We start from the raw sequence: 22,434 nt of genomic DNA on the forward strand, positions 1-22,434 counted from the left end.
AAAAATCATGACTCAGCTCCCCCCTGTCATGAGATTTAACTAAATTTTAAAAAATGTAGATTGTGTTATTTATCATCTGGATTTTGAACTTTTAGGCTGCAGTCAGGTCGTGGTTTTAAACTTTTCTCCCAGTGACGAGGACTAAAAATTTATTTTTTAACAAGATGAAAACAGAGTCTCATGTATTCACAAGACTCGGGCAGCTGGGGATTTAAGAAAGATATCGTGACTTGCGATAAAATGGATAATAACTCAAAGCTGGTGGAATTTCTTCCCTGTCAAAGCCCTGAAGAATCCTCCCTTTTTACAACCCATTGTAAACCTCTGGAAGGGCCTGAGTTGAAGCCAGTGTTCTCCCAGGCTGCAAGAATTGTTGTAGCAAAGACTTCCTCTACATGCTGTCAGTGCTGCTCCTTAATCAACCACAGGTTACTGCAGTGAAGCAACGCACAGTACCCCAGGAGCTGAGTGCACTATTTGAGTCCAACTCATGCCAGCCAGGGGAGTGAAAGACCTGATTTCCCACTTGGCATATAGATCAGGAGCAGCAGGCTCAGTGATCACTTAGAGTAATTCCCTCCATTTTATTAGAGGGCTGAATCTAGCCCTTGGGACTAGTTTTAAATCCAGCACAAATCCTTGCTCAAACTTTTACAGGAGCTAAGAACTTTGGCTGGCTCAGAGCACGGATGCTGCAAAGGCCCTTAAAACTCAACAGTGCTCATTTTGAAGCTTTTTCCCCTTGGAAGAGGCTGAAGCTCGGGCAGCAAAGGCCTCAGTTTCAGCTTGTTGTGAAACCCGGGGCGGGTGGGGCAGAGGGGAATGTGCTGTGGGCAGAAATATGCTCATTAGTGACATTGCCTGAGTTCCAATGCTCGTTCTTGTGTGCAGACTCTTGTGTGGAAACTATTGTGGGAATGGAGGCTAAAAGGTTTTGGAAGGCTTGTGTTGAGCCTGGTTTTATTTCTGCCCGACCCTTGATTAAATCGATACAAATCCCAGCCACTTTCCTGAATAAAGCAGTGAAGCGAGATCAGTGCGGCTAATTCACCAGCTCCAAGCAACTGTAATCCAAAGGGATATTTTGATGTCGTCTGTGACTGGTTTAGAATCCTTGAGGGCCATGCACCCATTGCCACAGCAACCGCAGGGGGCCCTGAGGAGCAGTGGGCATCACTGAATAACAATCATTCGTTTTTTAGGAGCTGCCATCACATATGGGGCTGTGTAGAGCCAAATTGATGTTAGTCCAGTGAAACAGACAAGTGGCCAGGGGTCCTGTGGTGAAATCAGCGACGATGCAGACAAAACAGCACAGCTGACATTTGGGGAGACCAGAGAGGATTTAACAGGGCGAAGGCGAGTGAAGATGATCAAAGCTGACACGTTACAATATGGCTTCAGAAAATCGCTGCCTCGGACAGTCACTTAAAAATTCAGTGTTATGTCACCTGAGAATGCAGCAGGGCTGGGAATATCAGGGGGTTGCTTAATATGTGCTCTGTGCAGCCTGGAAAAGTGCACCGTTTTAAACGTCACCGCACAAAGGCGGGTCACTTCATGGTTATAGGCCCTTAGGCATAATGGAGCCCACAGGTCCAATTCCCCATTGCCCTAGGGCCCCTCCAAGCTGCTGCAGTGGTGTGAAGAGTTTTTAAAAGCAGCAGATGTCCTCTCCCAGAAATACACCTCATGTCAAGGGCTCCCAGGCCTGAACAGTGCCAGTGAAATGGCCTGGTGCTGGTCTCACGCACAGCAACCGGTGCAGGGAGCTTGCACGGGGTGGGACTAGAGGGCTGCTGCTGCCTGTTAATTCTCAGCCACCCACAGCCCCTAGGACTGTGTTCTAGGAAGAATGAACAGACAGCGATTTCTCAATCTGTTTTATGTGCATTTCTAAGGCTGTGTCTAAATGTTCAGTGCAGCATGTCTAGTGAGGATGCTCTGTGCTGAGGGGCAAGAGCTCTCCCATTGCATAATAAAACCATCTCCACGAACGGCAGAAGCTTCTCCTGCCAACATAGTGCTGTGCACACGAGCATTTGGTCGGTGTAGCTTATATAGCTTAGGGGGGTGATTTATTCACACCCCTGAGCGATATAAGTTATGCTGACATAAGCTATAGTGTAGACATAGCCTAAGGCCCTCATCAACGTAGCCTCCTGCCCTGGCCCAGTCAGAGGCCAGATAACTCCTATGACTGTGTCCTCCTTGGTACTGCTCATGGAGGGCCCAGTCCTACTCCCACAGGAGTCAATGGTAAAACCCACAATGACTTCAGTTGGGGCTGTGTCAGGCTCCTATGAAATCCATCCAAATTCTCATCCATTATTCTTGCTGTCAAGGAACCACTATGATGGTTTTCCAGGTGGAAAAGCTGGGCCCTGGGAGGAAGTGTGGACGCAAACACAAATGTCTCCAGCAATTACTGAGACATGGCTTTCACAGGAACTAGCCGTCTGCATGTGATGCATAGAGCCCTTTGTGAAAGTCCCACTTTAGCCCCAGCTGTGTTGCGTTTGAGGGTTGCTGTTTCATTTAGAGCTGGGCTCAAGCCATGAAAGCCAGACCTCTAACTCCCCAAAGTCGAGGGGTGTTTGGATCTGGGTTTCGATTCAGCCCAGTATAACGCCTGCAGACATGAACAAAATACATTCACTCAGGCCCAGTTTCAGAACTTGAACATCATAAGCTTTTAGGGAATTCAGAAACAGAGTTTTTGTCCAGGCTAATCTCTGTGTCAATGGATATACATGGTGGATAATACACAGATAATGGATAATACATGTCGCTGTACCTTTAAAGAAACGGAGGGCAGGTGGCAGTGAAGGGATGAGGAGGAGGAGCTGTTACACCAGATTTACACTAGTATAACTGAGATCTGCATCTGCCCTGATGCAGATACTCCAGATTTACACAGATAAGTCTGAACAGAAGCTCACCCATGCATTGTATGTTCCAAATTGCCAAGTACTATCAAGCCTAATAAAACTGATAAGGGAGCACTGAAAACCTGGTAATTAATTCTTAATGACCTGTACAAGTGAAGCAGTCCGCCAATTACCCTGGTAAATCCTCCATTGTATAAACAGAGCTGTCAAGGTTCCTTCCCCACTCTGAACTCTAGGGTACAGATGTGGGGACCTGCATGAAAACCCCCTAAGCTTATTTTTACCAGCTTAGGTTAAAAGCTCCCCAAGGTACAAACTATTTTACCTTTTGCCCTTGGACTTTATTGCTGCCATCACCAAGCATCTAACAAATATAAAACAGGGAAAGAGCCCGCTTGGAAACGTCTTTTCCACCAAAATCCTCTCAAACCCTACACCCCCTTTCCTGGGGAAGGCTTGATAAAAATCCTCACCAGTTTGCATAGGTGAACACAGACCCAAACCCTTGGATCTTAAGAACAATGAAAAAGCAATCAGGTTCTTAAAAGAAGAATTTTAATAGAAGTAAAAGAATCACCTCTGTAAAATCAGGATGGTAAATACCTTACAGGGTAATCAGATTCAAAACATAGAGAATCCCTCTAGGCAAAACCTTAAGTTACAAAGAGACACAAAAATAGGAATATACATTCATAGAATCATAGAATATCCGGGTTGGAAGGGACCTCAGGAGGTCATCTAGTCCAACCCCCTGCTCAAAGCAGGACCGATCCCCAATTAAATCATCCCAGCCAGGGCTTTGTCAAGCCTGACCTTAAAAACTCCTAAGGAAGGAGATTCCGCCACCTCCCTAGGTAACGCATTCCAGTGTTTCACCACCCTCCTAGTGAAAAAGTTTTTCCTAATATCCAACCTAAATCTCCCCCACTGCAACTTGAGACCATTACTCCTTGTTCTGTCATCTGCTATTACTGAGATGGAACCTCCTTTCCGGTAGTTGAAAGCAGCTATCAAATCCCCCCTCATTCTTCTCTTCCGCAGACTAAACATCCCCAGTTCCCTCAGCCTCTCCTCATAACTCATGTGTTCCAGTCCCCTAATCATTTTTGTTGCCCTCCGCTGGACTCTTTCCAATTTTTCCACATCCTTCTTGTAGTGTGGGGCCCAAAACTGGACACAGTACTCCAGATGAGGCCTCACCAGTGTCAAATAGAGGGGAACGATCACGTCCCTCGATCTGCTGGCAATACCCCTACTTATACATCCCAAAATGCCATTGGCCTTCTTGGCAACAAGGGCACACTGTTGACTCATATCCAGCTTCTCGTCCACTGTAACCCTAGGTCCTTTTCTGCAGAACTGCTGCCTAGCCATTCGGTGCCTAGTCTGTAGCGGTGCATTGGATTCTTCAGTCCTAAGTGCAGGACTCTGCACTTGTCCTTGTTGAACCTCATCAGATTTCTTTTGGCCCAATCCTCCAATTTGTCTAGGTCCCTCTGTATCCTATCCCTACCCTCCAGCGTATCTACCTCTCCTCCTAGTTTAGTGTCATCTGCAAACTTGCTGAGGGTGCAATCCACACCATCCTCCAGATCATTTATGAAGATATTGAACAAAACCGGCCCCAGGACCGACCCTTGGGGCACTCCACTTGATACCGGCTGCCAACTAGACATGGAGCCATTGATCACTACCTGTTGAGCCTGACAATCTAGCCAACTTTCTATCCACCTTATAGTCCATTCATCCAGCCCATACTTCTTTAACTTGCTCGCAAGAATACTGTGGGAGACCGTGTCAAAAGCTTTGCGAAAGTCAAGGAACATGTCCACTGCTTTCCCTTCATCCACAGAGTCAGTTATCTCATCATAGAAAGCAATTAGATTAGTCAAGCATGACTTGCCCTTGGTGAATCCATGCTGACTGTTCCTGATCACTTTCCTCTCCTCTAAGTGCTTCAGAATTGATTCCTTGAGGACCTTCTCCATGATTTTTCCAGGGACTGAGGTGAGGCTGACTGGCCTGTAGTTCCCAGGATCCTCCTTCTTCCCTTTTTTAAAGATGGGCACTACATTAGCCTTTACCAGTCGTCCAGGACTTCCCCCGATCGCCATGAGTTTTAATGGCCAATGGCTCTGCAATTACATCCGCCAACTCCTTTAGCATTCTCAGATGCAACGCATCCGGCTCCATGGACTTGTGCACGTCCAGCTTTTCTAAATAGTCCTGAACCACTTCTTTCTCCACAGAGGGCTGGTCACCTCCTCCCCATGCTGTGCTGCCCAGTGCAGCAGTCTGGGAGCTGACCTTGTTCGTGAAGACAGAGGCAAAAAAAGCATTGAGTACATTAGCTTTTTCCACATCCTCTGTCACTAGGTTGCCTCCCTCATTCAGTAAGGGGCCCACACTTTCCTTGACTTTCTTCTTGTTGCTAATATACCTGAAGAAACCCTTTTTGTTACTCTTAACATCTCTTGCTAGCTGCAACTCCAGGTGTGATTTGGCTTTCCTGATTTCACTCCTGCATGCCCGAGCAATATTTTTATACTCATTCCTGGTCATTTGTCCAATCTTCCACTTCTTGTAAGCTTCTTTTTTGTATTTAAGATCAGCAAGGATTTCACTGTTAAGCCAAGCTGGTCGCCTGCCATATTTACTATTCTTTCTACACATCGGGATGGTTTGTCCCTGTAACCTCAATAAGGATTCTTTAAAATACAGCCAGCTCTCCTGGACTCCTTCCCCCCTCATGTTGTTCTCCCAGGGGATCTTGCCCATCCGTTCCCTGAGGGAGTCAAAGTCTGCTTTTCTGAAGTCCACGGTCTGTATTCTGCTGCTTTCCTTTCTCCCTTGTGTCAGGATCCTGAACTCGACCATCTCATGGTCACTGCCTCCCAGGTTCCCATCCACTTTTGCTTCCCCTACTAATTCTTCCCGGTTTGTGAGCAGCAGGTCAAGAAGAACTCTGCCCCTAGTTGGTTCCTCCAGCACTTGCACCAGGAAATTGTCCCCTACATTTTCCAAAAACTTCCTGGATTGTCTGTGCACCGCTGTATTGCTCTCCCAGCAGATATCAGGGTGATTGAAGTCTCCCATGAGAACCAGGGCGTGCGATCTAGTAACTTCTGTGAGTTGCCGGAAAGAAAGCCTCGTCCACCTCATCCCCCTGGTCCGGTGGTCTATAGTAGACTCCCACCACGACATCACCCTTGTTGCTCACACATCTAAACTTAATACAGAGACTCTCAGGTTTTTCTGCAGTTTCATACCTGAGCTCTGAGCAGTCATACTGCTCCCTTACATACAGTGCAACTCCCCCACCTTTTCTGCCCTGCCTGTCCTTCCTCAACAGCTTATATCCATTCCATGCAGCACAGCTTATTTTATCAGCCATTTAAACAAAACAGAATCTAACGCATCTCTAGCTAGATTACTTACTAAGTCCTAAGACTCCATTCCTTTTCTGTTCCTGGCAAAACAACACACAGACAGAGACCCTTTGTTTCTCCTCCCCTCCAGCTTTGAAAGTATCTTGTCTCCTCATTGGTCATTTGGGTCAGGTGCCAGCGAGGTTATCTTGACTTCTTAACCCTTTACAGGTGAAAGGGTTTTTCCTCTGGCCAGGAGGGATTCTAAAGGCGTTTACCCTTCCCTTTGTATTTATGACAAGAGTGTAACTGGGAACACAGGCGCTTTAGAGCTTGTGAGGAACCCTCTGGGTCTGGCATTACTCCACAGCAAGTTTGCCTTTTGGCGCCAGGGCATGCAGTCACCTAGGGAAGGAGATGGTCTCTCAGAAGCAGACTGGAGCGAGTGAAGATGGCCCTGCTGCTGCCTCTGGATTTTGGGCCTGAAGGCAGAGTTCTGTGAATAGGGCAGGTTGGGGAACTCCGCTTCCCCTCAGTAGTTATGGACAAAGCTGGCTCAGGGTAGTTCCCAGCTGGTCTAAGATCCAGGAAAGCAGGCTTGCTGGGAAATATAGTCCTTCCTGGCAGCCTTTTTGTAGTCCTAGCCTGGGGCAAAGCATGTTGGGAAATCAGGGACGGGTATAAACCCTGATCTGCTCTAAGTTTAGAGAGACCTGAAAGGAAGTAGGTTACGCTGATGGAGCTCGCCCAGTGCTTGATTTGTTCCAGGGCTGAGCCCCAGCACCTCTGGTCTTGGCGGTTCAAGGCCCTGGCACCTCTGGGCTTGCTGTGTCAGTTTTGAAAATAAAAAAATTGCTCCAGCCCCGGCACCTCTTTCATTACAAATTAAGCCCAGTGCTCGCTGAATGCTTTGGGTAAATGAAGTGACTTGACTTTGCTTTGTAAATGTTTAGAGTGCAGCTCTGAGGATTCTGTTTTGTGGAGGATCTGGAAGTTTGGGTTCTGATTCGGAATGGAAAGCAAAACACTTTGAAATTCTCTGTGAAACAGAGCCCACTTAGTGGGCTGCCCTGGGGTTACTCAGATTCCAGGTAGCTGACGAGCCATGAGCTTGGGAACGGGTTTTCTGGCTCCTGGTCAGCTGACCAAAGGCAGGTGGCTGAGCTGGTAGGAAAGCAGGCAGGCTTGGAAACCTGCCTGGATTCTGGGGGGGGATTTCCTTGAAATTAAGCCACCTCTGTGAAATGTGTCGACTTTTGTGAATTGGAAAATTCTGGTGAAACTGTCTCTTGTCAGCCAGCTCTACTTTGAAGCACGCTTCTGTGAGGAGGGTCAAGGCCACAAGTTCTTTATACTGCAAGCTGAAACAAAGCCCCTGGGCCAGGATCTTCCTCTTCTGTCAGCAGCATGAGCCTGCCTGTCTGTCCAGGGCTTGCCCTGCTACATAGCCTTTATCAGCAAAGGGGCATCTTTCTAGTGCGGACAGGCCCGTTGTGCTCCATTGCCATGACTGAGATCCACCTGGTAGTTGTTGCAGGCAACCCCAGGATTTCTTTACCTGTGGCTGGGAAGAAGGGCCTTCAGCCAAGGGCTCCTGCTTTGCACTGCATTCCCTCCACCCCCCGCCCACCCGCAAACACACACACCTGTTCACTAGACCCTGGGTTCAGGGCAGCCAGCAAGGACACTTTTGGCAGTCGAGCTGATTAGTTCTGGCTGGCTGGTAACGACAAGTGGTTGTGAGACAGATGCCTGGCCAAGTCCACCTTTGAGCTTATGCCTACTGTACTGACAGCCATTAGCTCCAGAGGCCAATGAACAAACTTAAATAAAGGGAGCGGCTTATTTCTCTTGACGTTATAGCAGCAAAACATCACTTTGTGTTTGCTGTCTTCCCTTTGCCAGGCCAGTTCAGTAGTGCCGCTAATGGCCGCATAATTTTTGTCACCCACGTGAGCACCTGCAATTCCATTCCGTTTTCATCAATGACCTCTCAGGGGCCGTAATGGGAATTTAAATGGTGCGTTGAGTGTTCAAACTGTAGAGAGATTCAGAGGGGCTGGAGGAGGAAGGGGCTGAGCTTTCAGCCTCTGCTCTTGGGGAAGGAGAGTTGAAAAAACAGAAGAAAACATGACTGGCAATAGACAAGGAAGGATCAGACTAAGTAAGAAGAGCCTCTTTGTTTCGTTACCAGCTGTCAGGGTATGTCAGAGAATCAGGATAAAAAGTCTAAGCTGGCTGAGGTGGGTAGGGGCCTGGCTTTGGATACACCATTCCCTTGCTATGTGGTAAATGCTCTGCTAACAAAAGACTAGACAGTGCGCTGGGATTAAGGGAAATCCCGGGAGAGCTCACTCCTGACACATTTCCTTGCCCCTGCTTCTTCACAACCCAGTCAGCCCGGTGGCAAGACTGTGTTTCAGCCAGTTCCAGTGCAGCTGAAGTTCTTGCAGCTGCCTGTTTGCCTGTTCCTAATCCAGGCTTTTGGGTTGTCTCTGTCACCATGCCACATCCCTGCCAGTGGGGAAGTGGCCTTCCAACCATAACACAAGTATTAGCCTCCTCTGCACTTGCTGGTTGGCTGAGGAACCCCAGGGCTTCCTGGCTGAGGTCTTGTGGTTAAAGCAGGGAGCTGGGGGCCTGGGTTTGATTCCTGACTCTGCCACAGAGGACCCTGGCATGTCACTGAGGGCTTGGTTTTCAGAGATGGTGGGTGCCTGCAGGTCCCATTGATTTCATGCCCTTCTTGAAAATCAGGCTACTGACCTGCTAAGGCTTCAGAAGGGTGACAAGGCAGAATCCAGTGGGCTTTGAGAGCCTCACGTGGAGGGTGCTAGGGAAGTGCTAAATATTAGGACAGGAAAACGTAGCTGAGGTGACCGGACTGGAACTGGCTTCAGGGCAGAACCAAGTCTAATGGGATTTGCCCCACTTTGCCCATCTGGTCACCCTCGTGCTGCCTGCATCCACCGCTGCCTCCCAAAACAGAAATGGAGCAGGTCGCTGAGTGGGGAAAGGGGGGCTCCCCTCTCTGCATGCAAACCTGGAACACTCTACAGTCCAGGGGCAGGAGGGAGGATCACTGCTTATCTCTGTCACTCCTTCATTGCTCTCTCCCGGCTTCAGCTGCTTCTTCCTCTCTCTACCTCCAGCCTGGCTGATACCTTCCCCCTTCTTCTCCGAGGTTCCTTCCTGTCCTACGAGTCTATTCTATTCCCTTCCCCACTCCCCCCTGCATACCACCAATTCACCATGCCCTCCCTTAGCCAGACTGAACCCTGTCAGTTCAGCTCTCCACCCACTGGCTCAGGATGGGGTGGGCATACACATCTCCAGAACCAGCACCTATTTCCTGCCTGCCAGGCAGGCAGGCCAAGACTGAAGGACATTCAGAGGTCAGGGACATGCTGCATTTGTTGCAGGGGTTTCTGCTTGCTAACTTCATTCCAGTAAAGGAGGGAATAGGGTTACAATCAGCCTTCCCCACTGGTTCTGTTGACTCTCATTTCATTCTCCCCCACCATCACAAGGACCCAGGTGCTGGGACTGCAAAATAAACAACATCCTCTCATCTGCTCTCACATCTCTGCTTCAGAAATTATAGGGGTGCTAATTATATACTCAGCACAAGCATCACTGCCATTCGCTGTGAGGAATTATCCAACTAGCGGGATTAAAGGCCTGAACCTGCTGGAGATGATCCATTTGGGTGGACATCTATCCCAGCCCACACCTCTCTCCTACAGCCTGCTCTATAGCCCACTGTGAGAGTCTCCCTGACTGTAATGAGCTTTGGATCAGGTCCATCATTATTATTTGTATTCTAGTAGTGTCTAAAGGGCCCCAAGCAAGATCAGGTCCCCCATTGTGCTAGGTGCTGTACATGTGCACACACACAGCCACTAGACAGTTCCTTCCTGACGATCTTACTGTCTAAACAGACTGTGAAACCTTATGTGGTGTTAAAACCTCATTGAGATTGGGTGCGAACACACCCTTCAATTAACATAACTTTCTCAGAAGCTCCCCATCCCATCACCACCTGACCCCAAGAAAAAAAGAGCTTTTGAACCCACCCAGATGTTTGGACTGAGTGGGCAGAAGACTTAAGTTTTTGCTGAGTATTGTGTGAGTTCTCTGTGTGTGAAAAGGCAGAAGTTAGAAACTGAGAGGGAGGCAGAGGAAAAGGGCCCGAAAGCCAAGCAATACCCTGTGACTATCGTGCGACCCTGGAAAAAGCTAGAGACACCATTTGGGTTGTTGGCTAAAGAGACTTGGGGCTGTAAGCTAGGAAACTGGTCCTTTGGTTCCTGGTTCCTCCTGCGGGCGGAGAAGCAGGACTTTAAACAAGATGGCATTAAAGAAAAAAACAGATGTCATCAATTTCTACACCCAGCTGGAACATCCCAGGGCCCTGGACTTTGACTAGCTGCCCAGGTCCAAAAGGAGCAACTTGGACAAAATGAGATGGGGAAACAGAAGTGAAGTGACTTGCCCAAGGTCACAGAAGAGGTCAGTGGCAGAGCTAGGACTAAATCTCAGGTCTCCTGACTTCCAGTATTGTGCCCCACACACTGGATCCCATTTCCTCTCCAGGAATCTGGGCTACTAAAAGGACTACTGCAGGGATCTCCCCCTATAGTGTCCTTTCACCTCTCCCTGTACCTAGCACTGAATGCCCATGTGAGCCATGAGGGCTCTGGCTGGTTGGCACAGGGCAGCAATGTGGTGCTAAGTGGTTCTATCACCTACTAGAACTTGACAATCTCATACCTCTTGGGACAGAGTCCGACTGGCAGCATACACATGAGCAGTACTAGATGAGCAGTGAGGTTATTCTGTTCAGATTCTTATTCTTATGTCGCACCCACATCACCATACTGTCCAGGCATTGGATCCTCATGTGTATCCTTGGATGAAGCCAATGCCTCATCCCCATCCATGGCATCCTGATATCATGTAGAACTATTGACTTGGCGAATGTGTCCCACTGTAGTCAGATGCGCCCAAGTGTTTGTGTCTACCTTGCCTGCTACTGCCCAGAAGTGGTACAAGTCAGAATGTTTCTATAGCTATTGGAGAACCTTACTGATCCAAGCAAGAGGGTCTGTGTTTTCAGAGCCGAAGGTCGCGGGTGCTGTCTCTTGTGATGACTGTGGTGGCTGTAACTGTGGGTTCCTGACAGTGTCACTGTTTTATAAAATATTTTTCATCACTCTTGTGCCAGTAGCGGCTAAGGAGTCTGATGTGACAGCACAACTTGCAGTCAGGCTCCTCATCAGCTAGGGTTGTCTTTACATAATGCCCACTGTTGTATATGCCTTTAGAATGCCAAACACGACTTCCTTTTGGCTGGCTATGGATGGGGCACTGATTCATAAACCTCCATTTTTCCTCCTGGAAGAGGATTCCCAGCCTTCCCTAGACTGTTAAGAGCACTGATGCTGCCAGTTCATGTGGTGGTGTGTCCTTCATGGTTTTGGGGGCTTCTTTTCCTACAATCTTTCCTAATGCTTCCCCTCTTGTGTGCGGGGAGAGGCGCTTCCTTTGTAGCAACCAGTGGAGGGGGATATATTGGTGGGTCTCTACTCAAGCTGCGACCACAACCCTAAATTTCACTTACAATTCAGAGTAGCTGAATGTTTCTGTTGAAAGAATTCACAGTGAAACAGCTAACAATGTTGACATTCCAATTATCACCATTAGGCTTCAGAGTGAACAGCCAAATTAGAGTATATTTATATACGTGTGTATGGCTTCAGCCTGTCACTCTGCAGACTCAGGCAGACAGCAATGATTCTAGTCAAATTCAGGTTTCTTTTTTAACTCTAAGAGCTAAACTTTTTATTAAGTAAAAACTTAAATTCTTTAGAAATTGAAGGGGCAACCAGAGAATTTGAGTGCATGAGTCCCACCCGATCTGATCACTGTTGGCGATGTGACTTCTTCAGAAGCAGAACTGGTGGGCTCAGGGAACTATACCCAGCTGTCTTTAGCCAAAATGCCATAGATAGTAGCGGGAATATATAAAAAATGAATGAATCTTCCTTAAAATAGCTCAGACTTGGTGGATCTGAAGTTTATCCGTAATAAAATAGGTTTTTTGTCACCAGCTCGAATTGTGCCAGATGGAACGCTCTATGTGTTTGCTGACGCTTCTGATTCCGAAGCGAATGCTAAATATAGGTTGTAGGCATTGCCATAAATTAAAGAAAAGGCATCTTTGACTGGCTTGAGCCTGCCTAATGGACATGCAGACCCTGTCTGGAAGTGCAGGGATTATGCTATGGCTGTATATATTGCAGGTCTGAATAGGCCTATTAGTTTGGGGTGGGTCTCCTTGCTTTCTGTCTTCAGTGTCTTTCGGAACAGATTGTCAGGGAGGAATGTTACACAGCCCAGAAGGGATGAGCTGTAGGACTCTGAGGTAGTGGGGGGGCTGGGCGAGGCTGCCCTCTGTCCCTAGGGGCCCTGGATGTATGAGGTTGGAGCATGGAGTCCCTGGGTATAGAAGGCAGTTCCAGGAGCCGAGCCCAGCTCCCCACTGTCTCAGCTGGGCTCTGCACAGTGCAAGGATCCACTTGCAGGTGTCCGGCTCTGTGCTGTGCCATTTAGCCATGTCTGCAAATTTGGAATTTTGTGGGGCTTTCCCCCTCCCCCCGCTGCTCTACAGCCCTGGATGTTTGTCTGGCTTCCCTTGCACCCGAGCTCCAGCCCTTTTGTGATGGCTTCCCACTCCTGCAGCCTTGGCTCCCTTCAACCCAAGCTTTTCTGCCCGGACTTTCCCCAGCCCATGCAGGAACATCATGTATAAATACAACTCTTACACAAATCAAAGCTCTTCAGTGCCTTGTTAGGTGCAAGGAAACTGGCATGGCCCCACCTAAAACAGGTTCCCCCCACCTCAGCCTAAGGATAGTGCGGGGGCTTGGAGCGAGGTTTGTGCTGCTCTGCTGAGAGATGGATAGGACCCTGCTCTTCTCACTGTGCATGGGGTCTTGCAAAACATAACTCCGGCCCTGCCTATAAAACCACCAGATCAGGCCCCGGCCGCACCCTGGGAGGGGCCGAGAACCAACCACAGCAACCCTTGAAATCAATACCAGAGGAGAGGGGTGGTCCCCTCACAGGATCAACCGTCTTGTGTTGCGGAAGGGCGCCAATCAGGATCGGCCCCGTTGGACTAGGGGCCACGCAGGCATGTTCGGAGGCACGGTCCCCGTCCTGAGCTGACACTGATAAAGAGGGATGAAAGCCCCGGCTTGGCTGTAGACTTTGGGAAGGACCTATTGATCTGCCCCCTCCTCCCTGGCACTGGTCGTGACCGCCACGCCACTGGACGACTGCCTAAGCCCAGGGCGAAGTCCAGCGCAGCCTTGCCTTGCCAGAGCCCCACCAAACCCCTCCGGCCGGCGGAAGGTGGCACCCCACTAAAAAAGGTCAGTGATTCCCAACTTAATTTCCATCCCGCCCTGGCCTGACTCCCTGGGGCCAGTGGCTCCAACCCAGGGGAGAACTGGCTCGAGCTCAGCTGCCCTGGAACATGCTGCTCTGAGCCTGGAGGCTTTTGCGGAGCACTCAGCCGCCCTGCATCCTCTGGGCCTTGTAGTTCTCTGCACAGAAGCCGCTGGGAAGCCTGGGTGGAGGAAACTACACTTCCCAGAATGCCCTGGCAGGGTTTAAAGTGATAACCAGGAAGCAGGGCTGGGTGCTTGCTGGGGGGGAAGGGCTGTCACAGCTGATCAGGGGGTGAGGGCGTCCAGAGGTTCCACTGAATGCCCCTCACCCCCAGCCTGGGCATGGCTTGTGTCCACACAGGTTATAAAAGGCTCAGGGCCTGGTCAGTTTAGGAGATAAGCTGAACTTTGAATGCTGGCAGGTGGTGCTTTGCCATCCCACTTGGACTGCTGTGGAGGACTGAGTAATTTGGATTATAGCAAGGTATTGGTTGCAAATTTTGCTGTTCATTTGTGCAGTGGTTTTGTGTGTGTGGTGGGGGAAGCACGAGGCGTGCTTTCATTCGCTAGGATTTAAATCTAGGGCTTAGAGAGCAGCTAATGGTGTGCATTAACTAGCTTCCCTGGTCTGTAACATTGACACACACACACCCAGGGGTGGGGTCAGGCAGTTAGTTTGTCAGTGGATTTCAGTTTGTACTTCCTGATTTAGGGATAAATAGGTAAAATCAGGGGCAGTTCTGTGTGAGGCAGCAGTGTTAACTAGACTGTTTTGCACAACAGAATCTGACCGTAGGAATCATAGTTATGACCTGACACTAACATACAAAAATATTGTCATCCATCAGCGTTCTTATGTTCTGTGCAGAGCTGCACTGATAAATATCTTCTCCTCCCCCTCTTCCCCCTGCCTGTTGTTCCTTTGAAATTGGTGCAGGGCTAGGGACCAGCTCGGGACCAGCTCGGCTTTAGTGGGAGGCGGTGGAGGGAAAGGGCCTTTATCTGTCATTAGCTGCTGCTTTGGGGTTATGTTGACCTCACATCATTTGCTTTTGCTATCAGTGCTCTGGCAGTTACAACTAAGCCATTAATAGCCAAGGTATTTTTTGTCTCTTTCAGAAGTCTTTCTGCAGAGTTTAATAACAATTTGTATGGAAGCACTGCTCTTAGTCCCTCACCTCACCCCACTCCCATGTTATTGCAAATGTCAGTGGTTTAGGAGGAGTGAACATTCCTAAAATGATCTGACCACATTTTGGCAGAGTATTGTGTCTTGTGTTTACATTGTAATTCTTGCAGCTGCTTTGCTCCGTATTGAGACTCAAAGCAGGGAGGAGGGGGAGGTTGTTTTCTCAGCTGTTATAGGCCATCCTCCTGCTTGTGAGCTGCTGAGCACTCTCCAGTCCTGCTGACTTCGGTGAGTGTTATTTGGGGCTCTCGGTAGTTGGAACCCCGTATTGCTGCAGACGGGCATGCTGTAACATGGATTGTTGTAAAGATGAGCAAAAACGTGAAAGCAGGAGCGCTGTGTCACACAAACCATATGTTACTTCATCAAACTATGCTGAAAACAAACCGGTGTGCGTCTGGTGAATGCTACACTCCGGCTTTAGGAAACTGTGTGTCTGCTTTCATGTTTATTTGCGTTGGAAGAAATCTCCAGGGTATATTTAGTTCTTCCCTGTGCATAGATATATCTGTGAGTAGTTTTGGTATTTTCATTGCCTACAAAGCTAGTGACATACTATTTCACCCTTTATTTCAGTGACCTTTTAGGGTGCTAGTTTCAATATTTACCTGGATATATTCGGTCAGACGAAGCCCTCGTGTAAAGCAGGTGGAACTCCCTTAACTTCAGTGGAAGTACATCCATCTATTCCAGGGCTCAGTGTGGTCCGCTGTGTATATTTTAGGTACTATTGTCTTATAAATGACTTAGGTGGTTGAGCCCAATGGGAGTAGAATCAGAGTCTGAGCAAGGCCGCTTTAGATGGGCACTGAGAATCCACTCCATTTAGCGTACCTGTTTTTTCCAGCACTCCTATAACTGAAGTGTGACTCCCAGCATAATGTTTACAAAAAATTATCCAGTGGCTTGGCTGAGGAGCAACTGGGGAAAGCTGTTACTTATCTGTGTAATTACTAAACGAAATAAAGAATAGCACGTGTGCAAAAATGTGATCCTCTTCTCCTATCCTCTCTATGATATTTGCCTTTTTAAATTGTAAATTCATCAAGGCAGGGACCATGTCTACCTCTAGGGCCATGATCCTACAATGGATGGACTGCTGAGTCTACGGCAGCCTCACTGACATCAATGCAGTGACCCATTGCAAGAGGGCCCCCGCTCTTTGGACAGTGCATGGTCTGATGCTGGATCAGGGCCTGTGTCTGTACAGCGCCTAACACAGCAGGGCCCTGGTCTTGATCCAGGCCTTTGGGCAGAGCCATAGTATAATCTAGGCCCTGTTTCAACTCTTCTATCCCCCTTTTTTAGAGCGCCCCTTTGCAAATCCTGCAGTGTCTATGATTTCTGTTGCTATCTTTGGGAGGAAAGTGAACAGCCCTTTTGCTGACATGAATCTTTCTTGTCTTACACATACAGTTACTTAGTGACTGATGTGGTGCCGAGTTCAGATTGTGCTGCGTTTGTTTTAATTTCATAACAGTACAAACCCCTTGGAGAGACACCGTCCTAATGACTTGAAATTAGACGAAGGTTTCTAACCATCAGAGGAGTGAAGTTCTGGAATAGCCTTCCAAGGGACGCAGTGGGGGCGAAAGACCTATCTGGCTTCAAGATTAAGCTTGATAAGTTTATGGAGGAGAAGGTATGATGGGGTAACATGATTTTGGCAATTAATTGATCTTTAACTATTCATGGTAAATAGGCCCAATGGCCTGTGATGGAATGTTAGAAGGGGAGGGATCTGAGTTACTACAGAGAATTCTTTCCTGAGGATCTGGCTCGTGAATCTTGCCCACATGCTCAGGGTTCAGCTGATTGCCGTATTTGGGGTCGAGAAGGAATTTTCCTCCAGGGCAGATTGGAAGAGGCCCTGGGGGTTTTTTGCCTTCCTCTGCAGCATGGGGCATGGGTCACTTGCTGGAGGATTCTCTGCTCCTTGAAGTCTTTAAACCATGATTTGAGGACTTCAGTAGCTCAGACATAGGTCAGAGGTTTATTGCAGGAGTGGGTGAGTGAGATTCTGTGGCCTGCATTGTGCAGGAGGTCAGACTAGATGATCATAATGGTCCCTTCTGACCTTAATATCTATGAGTCTGTGAATGAGTTCCCCCCCTTGGCCTGCGAAAGCACAACCAAATCTGTTTCATGTTGGCGGCAGTGAATTTGATGGGTTCTGGAGGAGAAAAGAAATTGAGCCTCCTATTAATGATGTTACTGACAATGAGTTAATAGGTCAACAAGCCAGGATGTTGCTTGTCAGGTACTGACGGGGTGCTCAGTGCTATATGAAATGCGGGGGAGAGGAAGTCCCTGTCCTTGCCCCTCAGGGCTTAGAATTTAAATTAGGTACAGACCATACAGTCCGGACATGTTGTGCACTGGATTATTAGAAGACGGACCATTGGTTAATGCTGAGAATCCTTGTCTTTTAAGGAGACACTTGACTGAAAGGAGGACTGGTCTAGCCTTGTGTCCACAAGTCAAGGACCGCCACAAGGTCAGCCAGCAGGGATCACAGTAATCTAGGGTTGCCAACTTGGTAATATTTAAAAACCGGACACTTCCGCAGGAGTGCTAGAACCTCCCCTGCCCTGCCTTTTCCCCCTGAGGACCCACCCTTGCCCCACCTCAGGGCCCTACCCCTCTCTGCCCCCATCACTCCCTGCTTTTCCCTTCCCACCCGCTCTGCCCGGGTCAGGAGGGACTTGCCTGTGGAACCAGGTCTGGGAGCTGCAGCCACCTGATGAAGGTAGGAGGCGGCCCTGGCTGAGTAGGGGCTGGTGAAGGTGATGACCTGGCGCCTCCCCCCCATCAGTAACCGGGCTTTGGGTGTCCGGTCAGTAGATCTGACTGGACACTGTCAGGTCCCCTTTTTGACTGGACTTTTAGGTGCAAAACTGGGCACCTGGCCACCGTACAGTCAATCGGTAGAGCTAGGATTGATAGGAAAGGGTCCGGGTCCGAGTCAGGCTCGGGTTGGAGACCGGAGGTGTGGAATCCTAGCAAGCTAGACCTCTTCATGGTTACCCAGACAACTTCCTGGGGCTGGCCTCCAGAGTTAAATAGAGAACATGGGCCAATCAGAAGGCCAGAGGGTGCTGTTGCTCTGATCCTTTGGGCAGCACTTCCTGGGGTGCCTAACTTCCACAGTGCTCCTTGGGTGTGGCTCTGCATGGCCTTCGGCGGCGATGCGGGAACACCAGTTGTCCCAGGCTCTGCAGGTTCTGGTCCTATGGATCCGACCTTTTTGGGGGCAGCAAGGAGGCTTGGAGAGGAGTGGCAGATGGTGGCTGACATGGAGTGCAGCTTGCTGGTAGGAGTTAGGAGGAAGGAAGATGTGTCGGCAGTAATGGAGCAGGCCTGGTGCCTGGAATGTGACCATGAGATGTTGGAACATGGCGTGAAAGGCGAGGCCTAGCTGGTATAGGGGAGAGGAATATGGCTGTGCGACCAGGGAGAGGAAGATGGGTTTACTCGCAGCATTTTGTAGAGGCTGGGGGTGTGGAGGGAGAAATTAGAGGCACAGAAGCCTGGCAGATGGTGTGAGTCAAGGCACAATAGAAGGGTTGCAGTGGGAATGGAGAATAGGGGATGGATATTAGATAGGTCTTGGTATCCAGTATAGGCCTGAGCCTACGTTGGGAGTTCTGTCTGGGCAAGGAAGGGCAGGATCAGGCCTTGTGTGAGCTATTCCTGTAGCTTTGGGTGACCAGATGTCCTGATTTTATAGGGACAGTCCTGATATTCGGGGCTTTGTCTTATATAGGCACTTGTTACCCCCACCCTATGTCGATTTTTCACATTTGATATCTGGTCACCCTACTGTAGCTCCTTCCAAGCACTGTAATTTTCAGAAACATTCTGTAAGTGAACCCTTGCGGCCTCCTTCTGGATTCAGTATTTCCCCATTTGTCCGTGATTGTAAAGCATCTGAAAGACGCCCTTTGAAATAGCTTGTGTAATTCTAGCTTTAAAGCGAAAAGCATGGACAGGTTGCTGCTGAAAGAGCACAATGCGGGAATGGATTCCCGAGGTTTGAGAGAATTCAGTTCTCTGCAGCCCTTTAGCCTTGCAAAAACGGGGTTGAGCTGTAAATAAATTGCATCTGATCTAATGGCCCAGCTCTTCCCAAATCGCACTGCAATTCTAGATAATTCAGAGGACCCACGAGGCGGTCGGGAGTGCAAGTGAGCTCCTTTCTCTGTGTGGGCAAGATGAAGCTATTTCATGCTTAGTGCACTGGGTACCCTTCAGGGAAGAGGCCTCTTGCAGTCAGTCATTGCTCTCTTTTAAATATTGGTATTACTTGCACGGTGGGATTTGAGATGTGGGCTCTGAGAATCAGACTGCAGTTGGAGCTCCCATCTAGTCTTTGTGAGGCCCCTCCTTCTCCATAGTATCTGAGTGCCTCACCAACAGAGTGGTTCAAAAAGTGAAAACCTTTGACGGCTTGAAGTGGTCTTAGCTTCAGAACTGTTTGAAACAGACCCATTTTGCGGGGGTTTTTTTTTTTTTGTTCTGAACTGTTTTTCAAAGTGGTTTGCAGAATGTTTTGGTTTTGCTAACCCCCAAATTGAGCTGTTTTCAATTAAAAAAAATCGGGGAGGGGGAATAAAGGTAGGAAGAGTTTTTACAGAAAAATTGACAATATCGACAATTTTCTTTTTCAAAAAAGACCTCCCCCCCCCCCCTTTTTTTTTTTTTGGATGAAAAATGTCTTGCTCAAAAGATCCTGATCTGCTTCATTCGCAAACATGGATGAATTTATTCTCCAGACACCCGAAGAGGCATGTAGGTATAATTCCCACTTCACAGAAGGAAAACCTGAGGGCTGGAGTTGGGGTAGTAACTACCAGGTCACACAGGAAATCTGTGGCAGAACTGGGAACTGAGCCCAAATCCCTGGAGTCTCAGTCCAGCTTTAACCACAAAATCACCTTTCCTCCCTGGTAGTGAGCTGAGGCACTAGGAAATACCATGCCCTTTTATTTAGCTCAGAAACATATATTTGGATTTCCCGCACGACACACCCTTGTGGTGCCTACCCAAATACCACCCCTCCCCCTTAAACACGTTTAGTTGTGTCTGAATCACAGAGGAGAAATCTACAGTGGGGAGGGATAGCTCAGTGGTTTGAGTATTGGCCTGCTAAACCCAGGGTTGTGAGTTCAATCCTTGAGGGGGCCATTTAGGGATCTGGGGCAAAAATTGGAGATTGGCCCTGCTTTGAGCCTGAGCCTCCTGAGGTCCCTTCCAACCTGATATTCTATGATGCTATGACAGGATGGAAGTGGTTGACGCCCTTGTCTCTGAGCGCTTGCAACTTCTACTGGTCTGGCTCTCAGAAGCACTCAGTAATCCAGTCAGGGGCAGGAGGCTCGGTATTAGGGTCACACGCGGTCCATATTTAGTACCTAGCATCCTAACGCCACAAAGCACTTTGCATACCTTTCCAACATCCCTTGGGGGCAGCAAAAGGATTCGTCCACCAATGCCACTGAAGCCAGTTCTGGGGTTACACATGGCACAGTAATGCTTCGCCACAGTTTAGGACAGGAAGTGAAGAAGAATACGATATCCAGCTGACGCTCGGGAGGGAATCTAGAATGCGACATCAGAGTCCCGATTTCAGCAGGACACTGGCGATAATGGGCCCCTTTTACCTAAATAAATCAAGCTGTGGGTTCTTCATGATTTCAACTTTATCTCTTTTGTTGGTGCTTCTAGCAGCACAGCATCCTTTAGTGCCCCCAGCCTCCCGGAGGTGCCTTCTACTGATCTGTACATTTCCTTCAATGTCCATTGGAGGTCTCCAGTCCAAGTACTGACCCACTGCAACCCTGCTTAGCTTGTGGGAGCTCACGGGACCAGAATGCACAGCGATAGGACTACAGACATTTATATGGCAGGAATATACTGCAGTAGACTCAGTTGCTGGAAGAATCTGATTTACCCTTCCCATGGGCCTGTATTCAGCCTTCTAAAAGACACAGTCTAGAAGATAGCTCGTGACCATGCGAGACGGATGCCCCTGCTGACTTTGTTCCTTTCCCGCAGGTTGATTCCTCAGCCATGACACTGCTGCTCGGCTATGTCAAAATGACCGATTCCACCTTCGCTGCTGCTGTCCTTTGCATTGCTTTTAACCCTCTTTTCTGGAATGTGGTAAGTGTGCTATCCAATGTTCCCTCTAACTTTTCCCAGGCACGTGTGGGATGAATTTTGTGATGTGCACCAATATGGAGGTCATGTGTGGAGGGGGTGAAGCCGAGGGGTTCGGAATGTAGGAGGGGGCTCCAGGCTGGGGCAGAGGGTTGGGGTGTGAATGGGGGGTGAGGACTCCGGCTGGGGGTGTGGGCTCTGGTGCGGGGGGAGGATAAGGAGTTTGTGGTGTAGGGTGCCCTGGGGCTGCAGCGAGGAGAGAGGACTCCCCCCAGCCCTCTCTCGCCGCAGCAGCACCCGGGACAGGTGCCTCTCCCTGCCGCGGCAGCTCCACGCCTGGGGAAGAGGTGCTTCTCCCGCCGTGGCCCTTGATAGGCTGCTGCACAGCTTAGAGGGAACTTAGGTGCTATCCATTCCCAAGCCGATGGATATTAACTTGGTTGTTCATTTTGGATGCCATCTGGGGCAGTGACCGTGTTTGGCCTGGTTTCCCGACTGGTCGTTTAGTCTCTGATTCCACCTGGCAGTTGGTTTCTTTTTCCCCCTTAGTAGAAGCCTGGAGGATTTTCAGCCCCCCGACTTTCTTTTTCTCCCTTAAGGGTGTGTTTAGTGCTCTGGGAACGTGGGAGGGCTGCGATGGGATGGGGTGGACTCTGTGATGCAAGTTGAGTGCTTTCTCCCTGAGAGTTTGATTCTGCCCAGTGCAGATGTGGAAAGTTGGGCTAGAAACACGCAATTAATAAGGGGTGAATAAAGCGGAGACTTGCCTGCCTAGCGCAGCCTTCCAGTTCAGGAGCAGTCTGGGCCTGATTCAGTAAAAAGAGCACTGCTGTGAGATTACTCCTGCCTAGGGGCATCAGCGAGACCCAGGAAAGGGAGTGCTTAGCTTGATGCCTTATTTTAGCACAACGAGGATCACGTTTAAGCTCCTGCTGCCTCCAACTCGCCCACCCCTTGCCCCTAACCTGCTCCCTTGAACTCCGTGAATAAGGGAGAATGGCTTGAAACTTACTACCTGTCAGACTGGAGGTTGCTATCCTTACATGGGCCTGTGTGTTGCTTCTGCTTGCATTTGTGCTACAGCCTTACACCCCCTGTAGCAAGTGGCAGGATCTAGGTCTCGCTGTCTGCCCACCTGGCTCTGCTGCAGGTTGCTTAGGCCATGGCATACACTTCTTCTCCACAGGAGGCCCAACAGAGGAGGAAATGCAGGAAGGATTTATCTTCATTTTGTTCTTGTTACTTCAAAAATGCTTCCTCTCCTAAGCCTGCCGGAGCTAGGTTGTGTCTCTGTTACATTGGTGTGCAACTGGAGAATAACTCCCTGATGTTGGCCCAGCCACTCCAGATTTATGGTCTGCAAAACA

General features: G+C 49.0%; 1 protein-coding gene across 8 annotated transcripts in view; it reads left to right on the top strand.

Moving 5' to 3' along the window:
* Positions 1-13,966: 13,966 nt before the first annotated feature.
* Positions 13,967-22,434, top strand: part of PEMT (phosphatidylethanolamine N-methyltransferase) — a 91,073-nt gene continuing 82,605 nt past the window's right edge. For 2 of the 8 annotated variants that reach the window (XM_077827799.1, XM_077827804.1), the window contains exons 1-2: positions 13,967-14,200; positions 20,963-21,070. In XM_077827799.1, the coding sequence (XP_077683925.1) occupies positions 14,129-14,200; positions 20,963-21,070 (180 nt within the window). In that variant the 5' untranslated portion in view covers positions 13,967-14,128. Of the gene's footprint in view, positions 14,201-15,341; positions 15,416-16,385; positions 16,548-19,634; positions 19,697-20,962; positions 21,071-22,434 lie in introns of those variants that run through there. The other 6 variants (XM_077827800.1, XM_077827802.1, XM_077827803.1 and 3 more) reach the window with 6 other exon arrangements.

The sequence above is a fragment of the Eretmochelys imbricata genome, chromosome 10 (assembly GCF_965152235.1).
Source record: "Eretmochelys imbricata isolate rEreImb1 chromosome 10, rEreImb1.hap1, whole genome shotgun sequence".
Classification (NCBI taxonomy): Eukaryota; Metazoa; Chordata; order Testudines; family Cheloniidae; genus Eretmochelys; species Eretmochelys imbricata.